The sequence below is a fragment of the Morchella importuna genome, assembly GCF_003444635.1.
Source record: "Morchella importuna strain M04M26 chromosome Unknown Morimp01GS001, whole genome shotgun sequence".
NCBI lineage: Eukaryota > Fungi > Ascomycota > Pezizomycetes > Pezizales > Morchellaceae > Morchella > Morchella importuna.
The window spans coordinates 965,545-987,161 of record NW_025763398.1 but is presented as its reverse complement, the minus strand read 5'-3'; the positions used below and the strand labels follow the sequence as shown (position 1 = coordinate 987,161).

Here is a 21,617-nt window from a genome sequence, read left to right as displayed (position 1 = left end):
GTTTTCGCGGCAAACGGACCATCGAATTAGATTGCCTGAATCCTCTGGCAAATACCCGACCCTTTGCCAAGTTCTATGCGGTTTTGATATTTGATTACTGGGGTATGGGAGGTTGCCGAGTGGCTGCTAGCTGTCCCTCTATTAACCCTGGCGAGGATCGATCCCTAGCTACAGAATGACGTAGGATACATCGGACAAGAATGTTGCGCGAAATCAACTCTTAACGCCCAACGACATATCAGAGAACGCATAATAGTTATCCAAACAGAGGAGGCGTGGTTTGCACACTTGTTTATTCCTGGACACGGAAATCCAAGAACTTGTGTCACCCGCAAGTTTGGACAAATTGAAGAGTCTACTCTAGTGGACGCCCTTAACAGGCCTCTCACAACTCAATAGCCGAGCAAGGCCAGAGGGTCTCTCATGGATTCTCACTCGGCTGCTTTCCGGAGTGCTGATACCACTGTGTAGGCTCATCAATCTCACACATGACCACACGCAAATCAAGTACAAATCCACAAATCACCAAACCAGCCTTATGTCGGCCGATCGCCGTGAAACGAAAGCCACAAACCACTAGAAACCGAAAGCTTCTGGAACAGTGTGGGGTGGAGGTTTCGGGGGGAAATTAGGTTTGGGCTTAGGGACGGACGGTGATAAGCGAGAGAGAAGCTTTTCTGCTGCGCGGGATCTTGGCATCGAAGCTTGCACCAAACCTAAATGGCTGGTGAGCTCTGGGCTCTCTCTATCCACTTGAAAGTTGAAGATAATTTTGTGGGGTTTTGATATACATGTATCCTGAGTGTACCAAGGCACAACCCTCTACCATTTGTTTTGGTTGGGCGGTGGTTGTTTCCCGTGTACACGGATTTCTCCATTGACTCGGTCTCCATGGGGATATACCTATGAGAAAAGTGTTAACAAACCTGCGGAATTAAGGTACCGTGATATTATGGAACCGTTTTCATCCACCGGCATCGTAGGACAAGATACGCGACCGACCCAACGCACCCCTCACCCTACACTCGAGTGACTGCTCATGAAGTGACCAAAGCACATGCCAATCGCAATAGAAAGCGATACGAGCGAGCGTGCACCCACTAGGTACCATGCAGCCTGTGTTGGTTTGAGACAAGACTGCGTGTGTAAGCACGGTAGAGTACAGTCTTTTACCGTCTCTTGACGAATACTGCCAGTTGACGAACAGGGGACTTTGGGCCAATAGAAATTAAAAGGACCGGAGATCTCGTTGCTTGACTGTTTCTTTCCATACTTGGAATCCCTGTTCGTCAAGTGGCAGTATTCGTCAAGAGACGGTAAAAGACTGTAGAGGACACCTATCATCAAGAAAGTTTTATGCAGGTGCAGTTGCGTTTTTTTTTCTTTCGCACACACTCTGGCAACGTTAGTGGTGCTGACGCGTTAAGTAAGGATGGTGGGCCTGATCTGGTGTGGATGTAAACTTGACAGCGAGTGATCTAGAGTGATGCCAAGAGAGAGAGAGTTTTGATAATATCTCGAAGGTTCGGAGGCAGAGTGTTTTTTTTTGCGAGTTGGGTTTTTTTATCGTTCAGAGAAGGGAGCCACTTGGCACCGTTGATGCGCTCAGATCATGTAGAGTACGGTGTACCCTGCGACAATTAAACTTGGGGCGAATTTGAGACGAGTTACATATCTGTAGAGGTACCTAAATGTAGCTTAAGTTTGGAGGGGCTCAAACAAAGATTACGCGAATGAGACTTTCGGTAAGCGAGATTATTATGATTGTGATTTTCACGTCGCCCCACGATGTTCACGATACTGTCGATACTCTACTGCTTGAAAGCTGTAGATGAAGAAGAATCGAAGACGTCCTTATCTAGCTGCGTTGCTAGATTAGATAAAGGTTACTAAGGGGATTATTTTTAGCGCTGTATCGAGAGAGCAACCTTACAGGCGAGGTCGTTCGTCGTCGTGCACAAGGCCCCGCAAACTAGGCCGCATGTGGCTGGAAAGAGGTCTGTTCCTGGTTGGAGGGGAGGAAACGTCACCGTGGCTTCTTTGTAATTCTTTTCTTTTCTAAACGGGGAATGGATGGGAGAGAAGGGAGAAGCTGTTTTGCTCTGTTTTCATGCTAGAGGAACCTATGGAAGTTGAATTGGTGTCTGCAGAGAGTGATATAATAATGTGAGAGGGTAGAAGCTTATGTGGTCATCGTTTTCTTTTACCAAGATGTCGGTTTATATGGATTAATTGCCTGCTGAGTTGCTCGCGTGGGAGTCCATTTAGCTAATTCGCTGCTTACCTTCCTTCTGCCCTTCACAAGGGTGCCGTCCAAGTGTGAGTTTCTATCTCGGCTGATCAGTGTGACGACATCCCTTTCCGGATTTCCCAGCCCTCTTCAAACCTCCTTCCTTCCCTCTTTTTTCCTTCTTCATCATCTTCCCTTCTCTCCATCATCCATCCCATCACCACTTTACTCTTCGAGAGCTGCTACAAGTAGAAAACAACAAACTAGCATCTCCTTCACAGCAACAAGCTTACGAACCCCTCTAAAAGTAAACATTGCCCATATCTAGAAACAATGGCACCCGCTGTTGTCCCCTCCGAACCTCTCCCGCAACGCCTGATGGCGCTTGCACAAACACTTCAATTTGGCTGGTTTGTCGGGTGAGTAACTCTTGAATGCCAGTTTTCCCTACGATGGAGCCCTTTGCTTACATTCAGAGGATGAAATCAGTCATTTGACGTTGCTCCTGACAACTCTCCGTTATGCGGTCGCGGCTGTCAAGTTCTCGACAAGCACAACGAGTGCCTCTATTGCATACCGTGTCGGATTCTTGTCCGCGGCTGTTACCTACGGTATCGTCGTTTACAAGGCCTACAGGACAAGAATGAGGACTGGTCAGCTCCCCACTGGCCAGCAGGGAGCAGTGCAAATCCTCTCTGACGAGAATGTGCAATATTTGTGTAAGTTGTCAATCTTTTGTTTTTTTCACCGGGAGAGGAAGAAGGAAAGAAAAAAAGAAGGAAAAAAAAAGAGGGATTTTTTTTTTTTTTTTAGAAATTATGACGTGAAAATTTACGTGTGTAAATGCTTACTTGTCCAAATGCAGTCATGGCTCTTGTATGGCTCTACTCTAAGCCAATCTTTTTCGCCCTTCTCCCATTCGCTGTTTACAGCACCTTCCACTTCTTGACTTACCTCCGAACAAACCTCATCCCGGTTATCATTCCTTCACCTGCTGCGGCCGCCGGTACTAAGGCACCCGCGCCCGCCGTTTCTGAGGCTATTGCCAAGTTCGTCAAGAACAACTATGACTACTCTATGCACCTCGTTGCCAACCTCGAGATCTTCTTGTGGCTCCGTATCCTTGCTGGTGCCATCATCTTCAAGAACTCATGGATCCTCCTCGCCATCTACACCGCTTTCCTCCGTGTTCGCTTTGCTCAGAGCACTTTCGTCAAGGATGCCGTCAAGGGACTTGAGAGAAGGGGTGATGCCATCACAGCCGATGCCGGTGTTCCCGAGGGCGTGAGATCTGCCTGGGCAATTATCAAGACCGGTGTCAAGAGCTTTGGCGATGTTTCGGACTTGAGCAAGTTCATGTCTGCTCCTCCTGCCACCAACGGCGCTGCCAGAAAGACCCAGTAAATACCGAATAATATCTGAAAGCAGGGCGATGTTGGTGCTGGGGTAGGGCGATTCGGACGATTGAGGAGGATGGATAGATGCTAGTTTGGCGAGAAGGGGAAAAGAGAAGTACCACGAATATACTTTTTCCTTTCAGTCTCTTTTTCATACGTGAAATGGATATTTTTTTGTTTTGCGCATACTTTCTACGATTTTCATTGGATGTGGTGTTTTTTTTGCATTTCACATTTCTGAACCTAGGTTTGGTGTGTGTGGAGAGGAGAAAAAATATTTGGGATTCGAATAGTAGTAGTTAGTCACCCATTGTACTGATTGACTTTCTAATGTATTTGGAGTACTTTTTTTTATCTTGATAATTGACAGCCCTAGTGATCATTCATCCCATCGATCTCGCTCACCGACCGCATGGTTCTTCCTAGTGTGTGGGCTGTTGCTGTGCCGTGACGTCCTAATCCTAGCACGAGGGGGAGAGACATCTCGCTAAGTGAGCTAGCTCCTGCGTGAGATGAGCGTGGGGTACATATTATACCTGGCCCGGGTACATGTGCAGCTCAGGGACCTGCCTGTCCTTCTGTGTTTTCTTTTTGCCGAGTTTTGTTTCAGCAGATCAGATCAGTAGCTACTGCTGTCTTTGAGGTTGACGCTGGGTTGTCGTCGAGTGATTGACCATGAGCTACTAGAGCAGAGCACCAGTTTAGTGCATTTGAGCTCGCATTAGCTCCAGGGACAGCTCATGTGACTTGAGCTGGGGGTGGAATAATAATAGTTTAATGTAGATCACGGGTCTGGGTATCGTGGAGTAGATACATATAGCCCAGGGCAATGAGTGAGGGGGTCCTGTGACGGAATTTGTTTCGTTTCGAGGCGGGACGCTGTTTATTTAGCCAGTTAGTTGCCCCTGGTTTTAATATCAGGTCCCGTGGACTCGGCATATGTTTTTTTGTGGGTGTTTGGGTCTTGTAGCACAGGGTGCTGTAGAGTGGAGTAAGTATTGTATTGTACTGTAAGACTTGGAGGGTTAAGCAGCCCTTTATTGTTTACTGTGGTATCAGGGCTCGTTATGCAGTATTATATGGGCAGTATGGGACATAGGCATCTAAAGTAGATCTGGATCTTGTCAAACAGCACGTCCCATACAAAGGTACAAACCACAGACCGATCCCGTAGCTACCCTCTCAACATCATCTTAAAACCCCACCGTTGCACAGCTCCTCCGTACCAACACACCCACCTCTGATCCCTTCCTTTTAAAGCCCTGACGTATCTCTGTCTCGGCATGCCTCACAACCTCGGGTTTCTTTACCAAGGCCCTACTCTACCCCCAGCTTCCGTATCTCCACCCCCGCAAACGCACCCCGCAGCCGGGCCCGGCGCTTTACCGAGCCCCCGGATCTGGGCGTCTGTCTGGTTATAACTACCACCTAACCCTGGGTATCTCACCCTCGGGCTGCGGGTCTGGAGGGGAGGTCCCGTACGTCCGGCCAGCCAATTGGGAGCTGGGCAGAAGGGAGGTATAGGTGCTGTGTTATTGGGGAGGGGGAGCTATCTGGGGTTGCAGTGATAGATCTGCATGTAGTACTGTGCAGTACTGTGCAGTACTTGCTCTGCAGTAGATAGATACCTGCTGGTACTGCTGCTGATAATACTATATAAAAGCCCATAGAACAGCCTGCTATCTACTTAATTGAAGTCCCTAATTACCACTAACCTCTCCACTCTCCACCCCCCATATACCTACCAAAATGCCCACCGACACCGACAGTACCGACCCCCAATCCCACGCCCACACAGCCTCCCTCACCTCCCCATCCACCTTCTGGCACACCCACGCCCAGCAACTCCACTGGTCCACGCCCTACACCACGCCGCTGCACCACGACGCCGCCACCGCGGGCTGGACCTGGTTCCCCGGCGGCACAATCTCGGCCACGTACAACCTCGTCACGCGGCACGTGCTTGCGGGCAATGGCGCGCGCACGGCCATCATCTGGGACTCGCCCGTGACGGGGATGAAGCGGCGCATCACGTATGGCGAGCTGCAGGAGGAGGTGGAGGTGCTGGCGGAGGTGCTGCGGCAGAGGGGCGTGGGGAGGGGGGATCGGGTGTTGGTTTATAGTAGGTTTTAATTTCTCTCTTTTTTTCTTTCTTTCTTTTTTTTTGGGGGGGGGGGTTGTTTGGTTGGTTTGGGATGTGGAGTGGGGTGTCAATGATTGAGGAGGGTAGGGTTGGGGAGGGTCAATGATTGTGGACACGGTTTTTATGAGTGTTTTGTAGAGGCGGCCAGATACCCGCAGCCTTTACTTTACTCTATACCCTTTAATTCCAAATTTCCAGACATACCTCACTCCCCTCCCCTCCTCCAGAAGCCACAAACCGCTACTACCACTATTATTACCACCCCCAAAGCTAACCCCCCACCCCTCCAGTGCCCATGATCCCCGAATGCCAGATCGCCCTCCTGGCAATAACGCACCTCGGCGCCGTCCACACCGTCGTCTTTGGCGGCTTCGCGCCCGCCGAGTGCAGCAAGCGCATCGACTCGGCCGAGCCCAAGCTCGTCCTCACGGCCTCGTGCGGCATCGAGGGCGGCGCGGGCGGGAAGAGAAGGGTCACTCCTTATCTACCTTTGGTACGTGTGTATTGATCATTGACCCCCCCCCCCCCAAATATAAATCCATAACTGCAGAGAGAGGGGCGGCAAGGAAAAAGGGGGGCTAAATTAGTGGGCATGTTATAGGTGAGAGAAGCAATCGACAAGAGCGCGCACAAGCCGCAAGCCACGCTGCTGTGGCAGCGCGAGGAGATGTACCAGGCGCTGGACAAGGGCCGCGGCGAGCTGGGGTGGAACAAGCTTGTGCGGTCTGAGCGGGTGCGGAGGGGGATGACGGGCGTGGGGAGGGTGGAGGGTGAGCAGGGGGCGGTGAAGCGGGTCAAGATCCCCGGCGGGGGCGGGTGTGTGGAGGTTGGAGAGGCGTTTCCGAGTGAGGACCCACAGTATATCATCTATACCAGTGGTCAGTCCCCCCCCCCCCCCCCTCTCTGCCTCCTATAATATAATCCGCATATATAAAAGACAATAGCTGATATGACCCCCCCAGGCACCACCGGCAAACCCAAGGGCGTGATCCGCACCCTCGGCGGGCACCTCGTGGGTCTCTCCTACACCGCCAAAACACTCTTCAACCTCACGCCCTCCTCCACCATCTTCTGCGCCTCCGACCTCGGCTGGGTCGTCGGCCACTCCTACATCCACTACTCGCCGCTCCTCCTCGGCGCCACCACCATCCTCTTCGAGGGCAAGCCCATCGGCACCCCCGACGCATCAACCTTCTGGCGCATCGTCGAGGACTACAAAGTCGACGTCCTCTCCACTGCGCCCACCGCGCTGCGCGCAATCCACCGCGAGGACCCCGAGCTTCGCGGCCTCGCAGCCCACGACACGTCCTCGCTGAAAGCCCTCTTCCTCGCCGGCGAGCGCAGCGAGGCCGGCATCGTCGACCTGTTCCAGAGGCGCCTGTGGGGCGGGTACGACGGGTCCGGGACGATCGTGGACAACTGGTGGAGCAGCGAGTCTGGCTCGCCCATGACGGGTGTGTGTCTTGGGCTGTACCCGCGGCCCCCACGTATCAAGCCTGGGTCCGCGGGGCGGCCGCTGCCCGGCTGGGACATCCGCATTGTCGACGACTCGGGCAAACGCATCACTGAGGCAGGCAAGATGGGGAACATCGTTTTGGGCCTACCACTCGCGCCGACAGGATTCCGGAGCCTGTGGGCAGACGAGGAGGGGGCGCTGTACACAAAGGCGTACAAGCAGCGGTTTGGCGCCGACCTGCTGGATACCGGCGACGCGGGGTACATCGACGCCGACGGATTCGTCAACGTCATGAGCCGCACGGACGACGTGATCAATGTCGCCGCGCACCGCTTCTCCACCGGCGCAATGGAGGGCGTGGTGCTCGGGCACGCGGGCATCGGCGAGGCCTACGTGGTCCCGTGTCCAGACAGCTTGAAGGGGCACGTGCCCTTCGGGTTCCTCGTTCTCGAGGCTGCGCTGCAGGACGTCGACGAGGGCGTTCTGCTGAAAGAGGTGAACGAGCTCGTGCGGCGCGAGATTGGGCCTATTGCGGTGCTGGGCGGGATTGTGGTGTTGACGAAGGTGCCGCGGACAAGGAGCGGGAAGACGCTGCGGAGGGTGATGCGGGAGGTGCTGGAGGGCGTGGTGGCGGGCGGGGATGGGAGGGGCGTGGAGGTGCCGGCGACGATTGATGATGTGACGAGTGTGGAGAGCGTCAGGGCCGCCGTGGTGCGGTGGTGGAAGGAGAGGGGCGGGGTGGTGAAGGCGAAGATGTAGTGGAAATGATTGTGGTGCTGGTTTTATTGTGTTTTAGCTTTTTGCTTTTTTGTTTCTTGTAGTTTCATTGCGGTCAATCATCGGTTTGGCACCTTTTTAGATATGCGCTTAGCTTATGTGTATGTGTTTGATAAATCCAATCAACGATTCCATGCATAGTCCATGATAAAGAAGTGCCTGATGGATGTCTCGAAGTGATTTCTCTTTCCAGTCACTTGAAAAGAAGTAGTAACAAGACTCACGTGAAAAAACTCATTGACCCCACTCGCTTCTCTCACCCCGTATTTGGAACCACGAACTGCCTGATTTCATTATCATGAATATTGCTTAACTTACTTACATACCAGTGCCAACTTGACCAAAAAGTCGAGGACATTGATAGATATAAGGATCCTGCAGCCTGTAGGAATCTTTGTCCAGCAGGCGTCCTTGACTCTATGTCAAGCCCGCGCCGGCAAAGACTTTCGTGCCAGAGTTTCGTACTGTTCTATTCACTTTGCACAATATCTATTATTAAGTGCTACTCGATGGCCTAATGCACGCCTCTCTGCTCCCCACATCTGGGCAGATAACCAGAAAACCCAATCCCCAAAGCCCCCAAAAGACAGAAATAACCAAACAATCTACAAATACCCCCCCTCCGCGATCCTCTTACACATGGCCTTCAGCACCCCGGCGATAACCTCAAAATCACTCATCTCAAGATACACCTGCCCACTAACCCTCGCCCACCACTCCCCGCCATACACCATCAACGGCACCGCCGAATTAAACTCCCTATTCACCACATCCATCGCCCAATCCCTCACCCTCACCGCCTTCTCCTCCTCCACCACGCCCTCCCCCTCCCTTGCCGCCCTCGCCCCCGCAACCACAAGCGGCAGCCGCACATTCCACAAACAGGACTCCCGATCGCGCTCCATGACCTCCGTGCCGAGGCGCTGCGCAATGAGCTGCGCGCCGCGGTACCCAATGTCCTGCGCGTAGGCCATGATGCGGTCCTCGCCGCCGCACACAGCCTCGCGGAAGCGGAGCGCGGCCGGGATGCACAGCGCGGGCGAGTTGTCGACCGTGCCGACAAACTCAAACATGGTGACGAAGTCGGAGTTGGAGGCGTTGGTGTGCAGGACTGCGGAGGTGCGGGTGGCCTGTGTGGGCGGGAGGTAGCCGTGGGAGGTGGGAAGGGTGCTGCGGATGAGGTGCTGGTTGCGGAGGGGGACGTGGAAGGCGGCGCAGCCGCGGGGGACGTAGAGCCATCTGTGAGGTAGTTATATTAGTATCGTATTGTATATGTGTGAGGAAGGGGGGAAGGGGAGTTACTTGTGGCAGTTGCTCACAAAGAAGTCGGCGTCGAGCTTTCCCAGGTCGAGGCGGAGATGCCCAATCCCATGCGCGCCGTCCACGAGCGACAGCACCCCGAGCTCCTTACACACGCCCACCAGCCTCTCAAACGGCAGTCTTAGGCCAGGCATGCTTATAACAGTATCAAAGATCGCGACCCTCACCACTCCGCCGCTCTCCTGCTCCTTCTTGATCGCCGCACGAAAGGTATCAACGATGACATCATCGCTCGCGGGGAACTTGATCGGGACCTTTACGCCGACCGCGGGCGTGGTCTCCTCAATGTACTCAACGCTGTTCTTGCACGCGTTGTAGATAAAGTCGAAATAGACGATGCTGTCGCCGGGCTTGAAGACGAGCGAGCGCAGGACGGTGTTGACGCCGGTGGTGGCATTGGCGACGAAGACGAGCTCGGGGAGGGGCACGTTGAGGTATGCGGCGAGGAGGGCGCGCGAGCGGTCGAGCAGCGCGGGGTAGGTGGTGCGGATGAACTCGTCGGGGCGCTTCTCGGAGGCGGCCTGGAAGGCTTGGAGGGCGCGGCCGACGGGGCGGGGATATGTGCCGAAGGAGCCTGCGGGTGGGCGGGAGTTAGGTTAGTGGTGCGGTCTGATTGGATGGAGCTTGGGAGGTGCTATTATGTGGGTTTATATTGTAGCGTCCACTGCACTGGAGAATTTAAACAGTGGGGGCGGTTTTATAAAAACAGGTGAGAGTGTCTTACCATGATTGATATTGATCCAATCCTTCTCGAAATAAAAGTACTTTCTCATCGCATGGCCGAGCTCCTCCGGCTTCTCAGGCTCCGGCTTCTCAGGCTCTGTCTGCGAGACCTCCAGCTGCGAGACCTGCTTGACGAGGTAGTCAAAATCCTCTACCTGTACCATAATTGCTGTCTATATCTCCTCAATTCCAATTGTAGTTTAAACTGCGTGGTTTTGTTGTTGTCGTTTGTAGATAGTTGAAGCTACAGGGTTTTATACTTGTGATGCGGGGCAGCTCGAAATTGTATGTATCTCCAGAGTATGACTCTTAACTTTGAAGTTTTCCCCCCGCCCACCCCCGGTTTGAGCAATTGGTAATCCTTTTTATCTTGTTGCACGTTGCGATACGAAGACAACATACCTACCTACCTCGCTGAGTTAGCAGTACTTGTCTTTATCGCACAAGCATTAACTGTTTATCGCATCATTTGGCGAAGAAGCTCGTGATTTGAGCGGGTGGTTGAGAGAAACCTCGGGAGACCACAAGCTTTCTGAGAACGCCGTACGTAAGGCATTTAATAGTAGGTAATTAATCTATTAATCAATCACTCAATCTTGTCTCATCCCATGTGCATATGTAGAGTGATGGCCAGAATCCCCTATGAGGTAGGTTCCTCAGTCCTCGCCGCCGGTAGAGTGGCCTGTGGGTACATATGAGTAGATAACCGGCCCCAAAGAGTTAACCAACAAACCGCATTCCAGCGGCTCAATAGGACCACCATACACTCCCTTCTAATCATCAAACGAACCGGCGCAGGTTACACCGTGCATCTCCAGTTATTAGTGCCCTCTTTCCCCCATCCGGCATTATCTCGCGAGTTTTGCTCGCCGAGTTACCCCTAACCCCAATTACCCGGGACAATGTCTCTCCGGACAGGCGAGGGTTAGGCGAGAGCAGCAGGCGAGTTCTCGACAGGACGGATGAATTTGTTGTACATGTGGCCGTGGGAATGGAGTGTTTACGTAGAAATTGGCTTCTGTATATATACATATATATGTGATGTATTTGAGCCAAGGTCTCAACAGATAGAGGGTAACAAGATAATGTCGGAATCATCAGTTGTGTCTCAACTACCGGACGAGAAGCTCAAGCTGGAGGGCGGTAATGATAGTGCGTCACCTTTTGACAGCAGTGTTGTAGTGGATGCTGCTGCTGAGGAGAGCATATCTCTTGTCGACAATGAAAATCCTTATAATTGGAGTACCAAGAAAAGTTTGTGACACTACAAAGCGCATATGATCCCAATCGAGCTGAGAAGAGTTTTGGTTAACAAAAAAAATTAGGATGGTTGATCACAACAGTGTTTTGTCTGATGAACTTTGCAGTCTCTATCGGTGCATCGATATTCACACCCGGAATAGGCTTTATTTCATACTCATTCGGCGTATCGACTGTTGTTGCGACTTTAGGTCTGAGTTTGTAAGTATTTTCTAGTACTGCTGATTATATCAGTAGTATGGTATCTGATTAGTAGTTAGTAGAAATAGTAGTGCTGACACAACTAACCATCACCACAGCTATGTACTCGGCTTCTCAATGGGCCCACTATTATTTGCCCCCATGAGTGAAGTATACGGCCGCCGCATAGTCTACATTCCCACCTGGCTACTCTTCTGCGTTTTCCAAATCGGCTGCGCCACTGCCCAAAACATCGAAACTCTTCTCATATGCCGCTTCTTTGTCGGAATGTTTGGGTCACCATCGTTGACAGTCGCCGGTGGCTCAATGTCCGACATATGGCTTCGTACTGTCTCCCTAACTTACATCCTACTAGAGGAATCTGCTGATAATGTATCATGTAGCAAATGAACTTGGTCCTCCACTCGGACTCTTCACGATGACTGCATTCCTCGGCCCTGTGGCAGGCCCTATTGTAGGGGGCTTCATAGTGGAGTACATTAAAAACTCTGCCCCCTGGCGGTGGAGCTTCTGGGTTCAACTTATTCTCTCGGGAGTCCTGGCCCCGAATCTGATCTGGCTTCCAGAAACATATGCCACTACTTTACTAGAAAAGAAAGCCAAAGCACTCGGCCGACCCCTACCAGGCGGGGGCAGAAAAGCACAGAGCAAAGTCTTTAAAGTTGCTATCTGGCGACCATTGGAGATGCTAGTGTTCGAACCTGTAGTTATTCTTGTATCGGTCTATATCAGCTTTCTCTTCGGAATCCTGTTCGTCAAACCTTCTCTCCCCCTCTTCTTTTGCATTCCGAGCTGACATGGGATGGGATAGATACCTTTACTTCGGGGCATACCCTCTTATCTTTCAAGGCAGCTATCACTTCACATCCGGTTATTCAGGTCTTGCATTCCTCGGCATCGGCATCGGCGTCATCCTCTCCTTCCCCACCGGCGCACTCTCAAACATCATCTACATCCGCCTCAAGAAAGACCGCCGCACCTACCCCGAAGGCCGGCTCCCCATGGCGATAGTAGCAGCCGTTATAGTACCCGGCAGTATCTTTTGGTTTGCCTGGAGCGGTGGAAGAAACGACGTGCATTGGATTGTGCCTGTACTGTCCGGTGTGCCGTTTGGATGGAGTATGGTTGTGCTGTTTATCAGCCAGATCAGCTTTTTAGCAGAGGGCTATCTCGAGTACTCTGCGTCCGTGATTGCCGCCAATACGATAATGAGGTCGTTGTTCTCGATGGCGTTTCCACTGTTTGGGCCGACTATGTATAGAGCTATGACACCGGAGTGGGCGGGCAGTTTACTTGGTTAGTGTTGACTGAAATGCTAGTGTTTTATTCGCTTGTCCGGGTGACTGACTAGGTTGGGTGTTAGGTTTTATTGCTATAGCGTTTATGCCAATCCCATGGTTGTTCTTCAAGTACGGAAAGTGGTTGAGGAGGAATAGTAGATTTCCGACTAAGCAAGAGCTTGAGGAGAGGGAGAGAGAAAGGGAAGCTGCAGGCTTAGAGGCATAGAGGTTCTCATAATTCACATAGAGATAGAAGGTTCCTTTCATTATAGATTGTCTTTTGCATTTAGTTAGTCTAGACGCACATTTATTTGTTGGTGGGGGGTAATTTCGATATAATAATAGATACATATATACCCTTTTCATCGAAAAAGACAAGATTGATGGAGAAGGACTGGATGAGAGCGAGAAGGATCATATGAGAGGGACAGGATGGAGAGCTAGAGTTGATAGAAGTGAGCCGGGTGGGTGGTTGTAAAGACACAGTGTAAACCAGTCTTCCGCATAATTTCCGCCTAGGGTTTTCTCACAGTGCAGGCCGCTCCCCACTATCCCGGCACTGCAGTCTGTCCGCAGTCTCCCCGCAGCCTCAGTCTGGTAAATACATGTAGTCCTGATATTATCCCACCACATATATGGAAAGGCACAGTTGCAACGAAGTTCGCGGCAGGTACAAGATTGCTTCATAATATATCACTCGGTCATCGGGAATCTCGTATATACACTATGAGTATGTGCCCTATAGGAATGATTTCTTTATACGGATACCAATCTCAGGTCCCATTTTGTTCGAGTAGTGCTGCTCCATGATTCATGCCATCGCCCTGGTCACGTCACGCACCACGCTTCCGGTACATGTCACGTACCGTGCACACAGCCACCTTCTCTCCCGAAACTGCAATGCTAATAATTCTTGGCAACGTCCGAGAGCCACTAAAACGTGACCTGGAAAAAGATACTTTAACATCGTGAGAACATGCAGGGCCGTCAGCGATGGGACGGGACACAAGCTGATTCACAAAGAAACATACTTTGGACACCTCATAAACCACCACATGCTCACCGGAAAAGACCATTCCCTTCTTGAATTCTTCAAGTCACCCACGATAACAACCAGTTCGTAGGAGTACCTATGGCTACATTACCACGACCACCACTGATGGCGAGCATAGACCTCAATATTAGGTACCTTTACCCATCCTTACCCGTACAACTACATACATCAAACCTAAAAGTACATGTATGTACCCCAAAGTCTGACCCTGCACAGCTCTACAGCTGATATCAACTAGTGCACCTTAAAGACTTCAATCAAGGCAAGTAAGTTTCCTGGCGTAATCACCCTCGTATTGGCAGTATTCGGATTACTTATCACCCATTTAGTCATCCCTATCCTTTATCTCGTCGGTAGAAGTGGTGGTGGCTACAGCAATATTTGTCTACCGCGCATGTTGATCATCTCGAAATTCAAGAAACGCTGAACCAGGAATCATATCAAGGCACACAATGCAACCCCCATCGGTAGCAGTTCCGAAAATACCCACCCGCAGCTACCGTCTCGATAACAAAACTACCGTTTCGTTTCGCCTCATTTCCCATGCGACTCACTAGAAAAAGGTTACAACAGCGGAATTGACCAATCTGGCTTTCCGGGGGTTAGGGCTCCCAAAAGAGGCTTCCGGGCTGGGTTGATGTTTGTGCGAGGGTCATGAGGGGTCACTCGACCCAACGGGTGCGGATAAAAGGAGTTTAGCTGGGTGGGTTAGCGATGTGATGTCTTGGTGTTTGAATGCATGGTCTCAGAATTCCCCGGGACTGCATCTCTTCGCATCCCGACTCATCCCCAGGGCAAGAAAGAGGCTCTAGAATTTCAGTGCTTCGTAAGTATGTTGTTATCAAAACCCATGACCTGAGAGACAGATCTATCTCTGTGCGGTAATACTCCACGCCAAGGCGAGGCTCATCGACTACATACATATACATACTCTACATCCCTGACATCATATGCTTCTCAGGAGCATTGCACACCGTGCAGCGCTGCAAAGGACGAACGGATCAGGGCCCTGTCAGATGGTCATGGCTTTTACTTCTCACGATCTCTACATAATTCTAATCAGAAACCAACCTCCCCCCACATCCCGCTAGAACTAACTACCCCACTTTACGCCTTCCCCACAAAAGAAAAACGCGGGGTAGCGTAGATAGGAGAAGCTCCTCGATCCTAGCCTAGAATAGCCTCGGCAACCTGTCCTAGGAAGCCCGGGATACCCTTTTGAGCTGACGCCCTGGGGAAAGCTTTCGGGTTTTATGTACCTGGGGGGGGGGGGGGTCGATTGGGACATGGATAGATTGCCTTTTTTGGCCCCTGTGTATCCTAAATGTTGGAATTGGTTCTATCTATTGGTTCAAGGGCAGAAGAATGGGATTGTGGAGTACAAGGTGTAAGTAGATACGCCATGGCGATTCAACAGAACTCTTCCTGCCTAATTCTGAGACCTCACGAGGTACTTCGAAGCTCGAGTAACGCCGGCTCAATTGCCGATGAGGTTGTCAGCAAGCTGGTTACTAATTGACCGGAAGACAGATATATATAAGGAGAAGCAAGAATCGAGGGCCTCTCCGTTCACCAGAGCTCTCATCATCTCTATCATCTCCTCATAATCTCATCTTTACAGCTATATAAACCATGGGTTCCGTAGCAGCGCAAACCAAGCAACAGCAGCTCCCAGACGGCTACGTGCAGCCAGCGGAGTTGCCACCAACATCATGGTCGATCCTCCCCTCCGAGGAGCCCGAGTTTGTCTCAATTGCCCAAACCTGGGTTGCCTCTCTCTCAGAGCTTCTCTCCTCATCCACCGCCCCAAATCAAGCCTCCCTAAGCAACATCTTCCTCCAGAACTCGTACTGGCGCGATCACCTCTGCCTCTCATGGGACCTGCGAACGTTCCACGGGCCCTCCAAGATGGAGGCCTTCTTCGCACAGAGCCCAGCGGTCCGTCTGAAGACTGTCGAGATCGATTATAAGAACCCAGACGCGGTGTCGTTGATAACGTTGATACCCGGGCAGGAGTTTAGGGCCGTACAGGCGTATCTAAAGATCGCTACTGAGTTCGGGACAGGGCGAGGCTTGGTCAGGATCTTCAGGGAGGGCCTGGGGGGTCAACCAAAGGCGTATACACTCTACACAGCGTTGGAGGAGCTTAGAGGACATGAAGAGCCACTAAATGATAGAAGGCCTCATGGTGTGGATCACGGTGCGAGACAGTCTAGGATGAGCTGGAAGGATAGGAGGGAAGCTGAGATTGAGTTTGCGAATGGCGCTGAGCCGACTGTGTTGGTTGTAGGCAAGTGTTTCGTTCTCGATACTCTCAAGTGTTTGGTTGGCTAACTCAATGTTACAGGAGCTGGACAGGGCGGTCTTACAATTGGTGCTAGACTCAAGATGCTGGGCATTCAGACCTTGATTATTGACAAGAATGAAAGAGTTGGTGACAACTGGAGGAAGAGATATCACCAGTTGGTTCTTCACGACCGGGTCCATTATGACCATCTTCCCTATATTCCCTTCCCACCCAATTGGCCGGTAAGATATCCCGAACCCTTCTTACTATTCTTAAAGCTTACGTAGTTTCCAAAAGGTCTACACCCCGAAAGACAAGCTCGGAGACTGGTTCGAATCATACGCCAATAGCATGGAACTAAACGTCTGGACCACCAGCACCGTAACCAGCACCATCTGGGACCCCATAAAGAAGCACTGGACCGCCACCGTCGTCCGTTCCACCCCCTCTGGGCAATCCACCCGTGTATTCCACCCACGGCACATCGTCATGGCCACCGGCCATTCCGGCGAACCAAACATTCCCGCCATTCCGGGGATCGGCTCATTCAAGGGCGACCGCATCTGCCACAGCTCCCAGTTCCCCGGTGCCCCACAACCGTCAACGGGGAAGAAGGCGGTGATAGTAGGGTGCTGCAACAGCGCTCACGATATTGCGCAGGATTGGTATGAGCAGGGTGCACAGGTTACTATGGTCCAGAGAAGCACAACATGTGTGCTCTCCAGTGAGCATGGTATGGACGAGCTAATAAAGCCAAGCTTCCATGACAATGGCGTAAGTACACTTCTCTCTCGTCCACGCTCAACACAACCTAATGATTGCAAATGCTAGCCACCCGTCGAAGACGGTGACCTAAACATGTACGGCACCACCGCCCCCGTGCTCAAGCGCCTCCACGTCGACACCACAAAACGCATCAACCGCCTCGATAACGAGCTGCTCAAAGGTCTCGAGAGCGTCGGCTTCAAGCTCGACAACGGCTCCTTCGGCTCCGGCTTCGTCCTCAAGTACTGGGAGCGCGGCGGCGGCTACTACATCGACGTTGGCGCCTCCGAGCTCATCATCAACCGCAAGATCGCCATCAAACAAGGGCAAGAAATCAAGCAGATCCTGCCACACGGCATCGAGTTTGCCGACGGGAGTGTCCTTGAGGCGGACGAGATTGTCCTTGCGACGGGGTACGACAACATGAGGTCTACCGCGGTGAGGATATTCGGGAAGGAGGTGGGCGAGAAGGTGAAGCCTGTGTGGGGGCTGGATGAGGAGGGTGAGATCCAGACAATGTGGAGGAGGAGCGGGCATGAGGGGTTCTGGTTTATGGGTGGTAAGTTATTTTCCCTTTACCCTTTCTTTCTTATGGGTATGTGCTCGGAATGATTTATTTACTAACGATGGCGATTTTTAGGAAATTTGGGTTTTGCGAGATATTTTAGTCGCTTTTTGGCATTGCAGTAAGTCTACTCCATTATTCTCGCCGTGAAGTTTGCGTTACTGATATTATTGCGAATGTAGAATTAAGGCACTTGAGGAGGGATTGACATCTTATGATAAATATTGAGTGTACGTGATTACATGTAAGGAGGACATTTGAGGTTAATATTCTTGTATTTATGGACTAGAATTTAAATAAGTATCATCCAGCTACATCATGATATTGCATGCCCGAGGCTATCATATATATAACATGGCTCCTTTTGTAAATACAATGCACTAGAGAGAAATCACCCATTTTTTAATCTACTTCTGGGGGTGGCTTTCTGCTTAGCCGCAGCAAGAAAAACGATTTTATACTATTGATAAATCGCAGCCAAGTTTATTGAAGGATACTAAGACTCGATCACAGACTAAAGATTACACTTCCGTCAGAAACAAAACTGAACCCTTTCCCTCCATCACCACCTGTCTCTGTGACCTTTCAGAACCACAATTTCTACTCCCCCCCCCTCCCTCCAGTTATATTCACCCTTTGCAATATTTCATCACCAAATGATAATGATACCGATAGGTCATATTGTTTGCAGGCTACCTCTCAGTAGTGTAGCGGGCCTATACAATTCATTGGCTTCTGCCGTCAATCCGCCCACGATTGATCTGTCCAACGTGATCAGGAACATACTGGACATCGCTCGTTTCATGTCCTCGTAGTGACTTATCCTTAATCTTTTGGTATACATGAATGGCAAGTTCAAGATCGCGGTATTCGACTAAGATAGAATTCACTTGGGAATCACTTTTAGAGAACTTCCAAGTCACAAAGTAGTCCACGGAAACAGCCAACGTCTTCAAGATATCCTTATCTTGAGCATTTGGAAACCCGTAAATATGTAGGCAACGCGTTGCTCCTAACTGAATTTGCTGAGCAAGCTCGTCACTAATCGCTGGACTAGGATGATCTGACCAGTTAACAATCAGTTGAGGATGATGCTTAGCAGCAGTTCCAACCTGAGAATTATAATCATTATAAAATCTCAGGGCAGAACCCGGGTCAATATAAGTCACGCGAAGCTTATTCTGCTCCACAACTTCGACTCGTTGCAGCGCCCCCCGGCACACCCTTTGTACGAGGAATTGAAGTGTGTTTTGACTATTTGCACCCAGTTCCACCATAAGGGTTCTTCTGCCCGGCCTTGGGGGATGGTAGGTATTCATCGCAATCTCTTGGGATATTGCAGGTGCTCCACTACCATCATTGATGTTCACTGCTCTTCCTGGATCATTGACTTCAACCCTTTGACGTTTTGCTACGCTCTCCTCCCCAGCGTCCCTCAACCGCCCAGTAGTAGCATTGTATGCGCCGTTGTTTGGGACAGACGGTTGGTTAATTTGAGGAACTCCGGCATTATTAACTAGGCTTATGCCCTCATTTCTACGGTCCGGAAGCTGTCTGGAATTTACAGCGTATTCGGTGAAGGTTTGCCCCGGCAAGTTCTGCTGGTTTTTGTCCACTTGGTCGCCTGGTAATAAACCGCCTGAATGCACACCATTTGGGTGATACTGGCTAGGCTGGTGGCGGGGCTGGTGGCCTAAAGGCAAGCGATGTTCTTCTGGATGATTCTGCTGGTTGTCCCCCTTAGATGGTGGGAAAGTAAATGGCCTTGCCTGGGGTGGAGCTGCGTTTATCCCTGGTGACCTGTTTTGGCCGGTAGGGGGGGCTGTGTCTGGTGTAGCGGGGCACTGGAGTACACTGCGAGGATCTAGAGGTTCTACTCGATAGTTCGGGTTGTTGGCATCGGGGGGAGGTGCTTCGGTGGCCCCGCGGCCTCCCGGAGGGGCACCTGGACGTCTGCTATCTTGCTGCTGAGTGTTAACCTGCCGGGTTTGAGCATGCACGTTGGGGCCCCGCCGATTGAAACCCTGCTGGGGGAAAGCCTGTTGGGGACCTTGATTGGGGCGGATATTTTGTTCTGACTGTTGAGGCAACTGATTGCCATAGTGTACTCTTTGTTCCTTGCCCCATGCGATAGCATTGTTAAGGGCTGCTATGGATGCATTCTTCTCTGCAATAACCTTCTCTTGCGCCTTTACATGTTCCTGACTCTCGAAAAGACTTTTTTCTAGTTCCTCAATTTTTTTGACGTACTTTTCCTCAAGTAACCTTTTAGTTGTCAAGTGGTCTTTGTAGGTTTTCCCGAGGACACCGATAGGATCATCGGTTCTTGCAAATTCCATCTCCCTCATTTCTTTTTCAAGAAGAAGCTGTTTATATTTGGCATCTGAGTATTTCTCGTCGTATTTCCTACTGAGTTCCAACTCTTTCTCCGACATCTCCTTCTTGTGTTTTCTTCTGAGAACCGTGAACTTGTGCTCCCAATGCTCGTTGTTGCGGTCCCATGTACGAGCTGGAACAATCAACGACTCTTCGGCACTGACACCAGACAACCGCTGTATCAAGTTGTGGATATTATTGCAAGCAGGAAAGTGTGAAGAATCTTTGGGGGCCTCTGGGACAAAGTTTGGAGGAATTTCGGGGCTTGGAGAGCGAGGTTCAGACTCAGGAAGGATTTCCCGGTCTCCATAGGTACGAATCATAAAGTGCCGGTCGTTCTCCGCTGGAAACGGATCTATTTGACGAGTCATTGCTAAAATGGTCTGAGAAGTTAGTGGACTAATTATTATATTCTTCGTTCTTGTCACGCATGACTGGGTGATGAAAGTGTTAACTCCTGCCCCTTCATTTATCCAATTCTCCAAGGTTCTTTTATGGAGAGAGAGAAGTTCTCGCTCCCGAAGGCATGATCCTTAAGGAAATTTGGACCCGTTTAGGTGTGGTGAGTCTTACCAGGTTTATTCCTTGAGTTTACTGGGCGAGAAGTATTTGGTTCAATATGAGACACTAGTGGAACGAGAAACGTAAGTAAAATGTAATAATCAAAAGAGAAAAAAGAAAAAAAGAAAGGGAAAAAGGAAGGGGGCGGTGATCTTACATGGAGAGAAGACCTGGGGCACGTATAGAAGCGAGTATTTTCTCCAAATTAGCATATTGATCTTTGGGTGAAATTCTTTTCGTGAACATACCCTTGAATCCAAGCAGCAGGAGCGAAGATCTCGCCTCCTCTCAGAGAAAACAGTGACAACCAATTTATAAAAGCACAGTGAAACAATTGAATGCGAATGGAGGATGGGGTTTGAGTTGGAAGAGGGGCGATGAGTAGTGGTGAGGTAGTGGGGTTGCAGAAGGGGAGAGAAAGCAAGTGGGCTTTTAAAACGTGCGTAGAAAGGGGGCTTCTGGCTGCTGCACCAAACAGATAAGCTTTTCGAGCAGCTCTATTGTATAACACCACCGATATAAGACGGAAAACGGAAGGGGGATAAATAAAGACAGTTAACATCAAATAATACTCCCACGCGGCGCTTCTGCCATCAACAACGTGCCATCAGCTGATCTCGGGGCATAAAATATCACTCGCTCCGCAAGTTGAAAACACCAAGGTCATGGCTTGGTCCCTATACCAACCCACACCGCGTTCTAGGTGACAAAAGTCCTTGTCCCACCGCCACCATCACCAGCAACCTCCCTTCTTGAGAAAAGGCGCCTACTCACCCATGTACTTTTGATTTGGGTGAGCACGAGATACAGTCGATTCCAGATTGATGTCAGATGATAAAAATCAACCAAAACAGAGGCCTCTGACTCGCCCTTGACTCGTGTAGTATCAATTGGCATATGCATATATGCCACTATCGATCAAGTTCGCCATCGAGAAACGACTTACATTGACTAAATAAATCTGATTCTGAAATTGGTAGATAAACTGCCGACACGGATCTGAGTACAAAGCATAGGATCGCGTGGGTACATGTGTTATGTACACCAGATCGAGAGACTCTCGCACTAACACTGTCAATCTAGAAAGAATGCAGTCCGCACTTATACCAAACGAATTTCCCTCTCCGCAAAGGATGATATCATAAAACCTAGCTATTGAACAAGAAAAAACAAAAGCAAACTTTTCGTACAAGCTTACACGTCGTTCTCAAATATCAACTCT

At 50.6% G+C, this 21,617-nt stretch overlaps 6 protein-coding genes across 6 annotated transcripts; 4 read left to right on the top strand and 2 right to left on the bottom strand.

Moving 5' to 3' along the window:
- Positions 1 to 2,211: 2,211 nt before the first annotated feature.
- LAJ45_00215 (uncharacterized protein) lies at positions 2,212 to 3,634 on the top strand (the record flags this gene model as incomplete). Its single annotated transcript, XM_046109817.1, has 5 exons — positions 2,212 to 2,217; positions 2,306 to 2,319; positions 2,539 to 2,649; positions 2,720 to 2,949; positions 3,096 to 3,634. 5 exons carry the CDS (start codon positions 2,212 to 2,214, stop codon positions 3,632 to 3,634), a joined length of 900 nt encoding a protein of 299 aa, XP_045976510.1.
- Positions 3,635 to 5,376: 1,742 nt separating this feature from the next.
- On the top strand, positions 5,377 to 7,985 carry LAJ45_00214 (uncharacterized protein; the record flags this gene model as incomplete). The annotated part of the gene is made up of 4 exons (XM_046109816.1): positions 5,377 to 5,749; positions 6,061 to 6,263; positions 6,372 to 6,648; positions 6,733 to 7,985. The coding sequence occupies 4 exons, from the start codon at positions 5,377 to 5,379 to the stop codon at positions 7,983 to 7,985; spliced, it is 2,106 nt and encodes a 701-aa protein (XP_045976509.1).
- Positions 7,986 to 8,608: 623 nt separating this feature from the next.
- Positions 8,609 to 10,210, bottom strand: LAJ45_00213 (uncharacterized protein; the record flags this gene model as incomplete). The annotated part of the gene is made up of 3 exons (XM_046109815.1): positions 8,609 to 9,242; positions 9,306 to 9,897; positions 10,048 to 10,210. 3 exons carry the CDS (start codon positions 10,208 to 10,210, stop codon positions 8,609 to 8,611), a joined length of 1,389 nt encoding a protein of 462 aa, XP_045976508.1.
- Positions 10,211 to 11,131: 921 nt separating this feature from the next.
- Positions 11,132 to 13,013, top strand: LAJ45_00212 (uncharacterized protein; the record flags this gene model as incomplete). Its single annotated transcript, XM_046109814.1, has 6 exons — positions 11,132 to 11,300; positions 11,372 to 11,507; positions 11,606 to 11,832; positions 11,891 to 12,257; positions 12,319 to 12,803; positions 12,871 to 13,013. 6 exons carry the CDS (start codon positions 11,132 to 11,134, stop codon positions 13,011 to 13,013), a joined length of 1,527 nt encoding a protein of 508 aa, XP_045976507.1.
- Positions 13,014 to 15,473: 2,460 nt separating this feature from the next.
- On the top strand, positions 15,474 to 17,686 carry LAJ45_00211 (uncharacterized protein; the record flags this gene model as incomplete). Its single annotated transcript, XM_046109813.1, has 6 exons — positions 15,474 to 16,131; positions 16,189 to 16,370; positions 16,426 to 16,902; positions 16,960 to 17,452; positions 17,534 to 17,579; positions 17,641 to 17,686. 6 exons carry the CDS (start codon positions 15,474 to 15,476, stop codon positions 17,684 to 17,686), a joined length of 1,902 nt encoding a protein of 633 aa, XP_045976506.1.
- Positions 17,687 to 18,183: 497 nt separating this feature from the next.
- Positions 18,184 to 20,607, bottom strand: LAJ45_00210 (uncharacterized protein; the record flags this gene model as incomplete). The annotated part of the gene is made up of 4 exons (XM_046109812.1): positions 18,184 to 20,098; positions 20,151 to 20,217; positions 20,408 to 20,461; positions 20,553 to 20,607. 4 exons carry the CDS (start codon positions 20,605 to 20,607, stop codon positions 18,184 to 18,186), a joined length of 2,091 nt encoding a protein of 696 aa, XP_045976505.1.
- Positions 20,608 to 21,617: the final 1,010 nt, after the last annotated feature.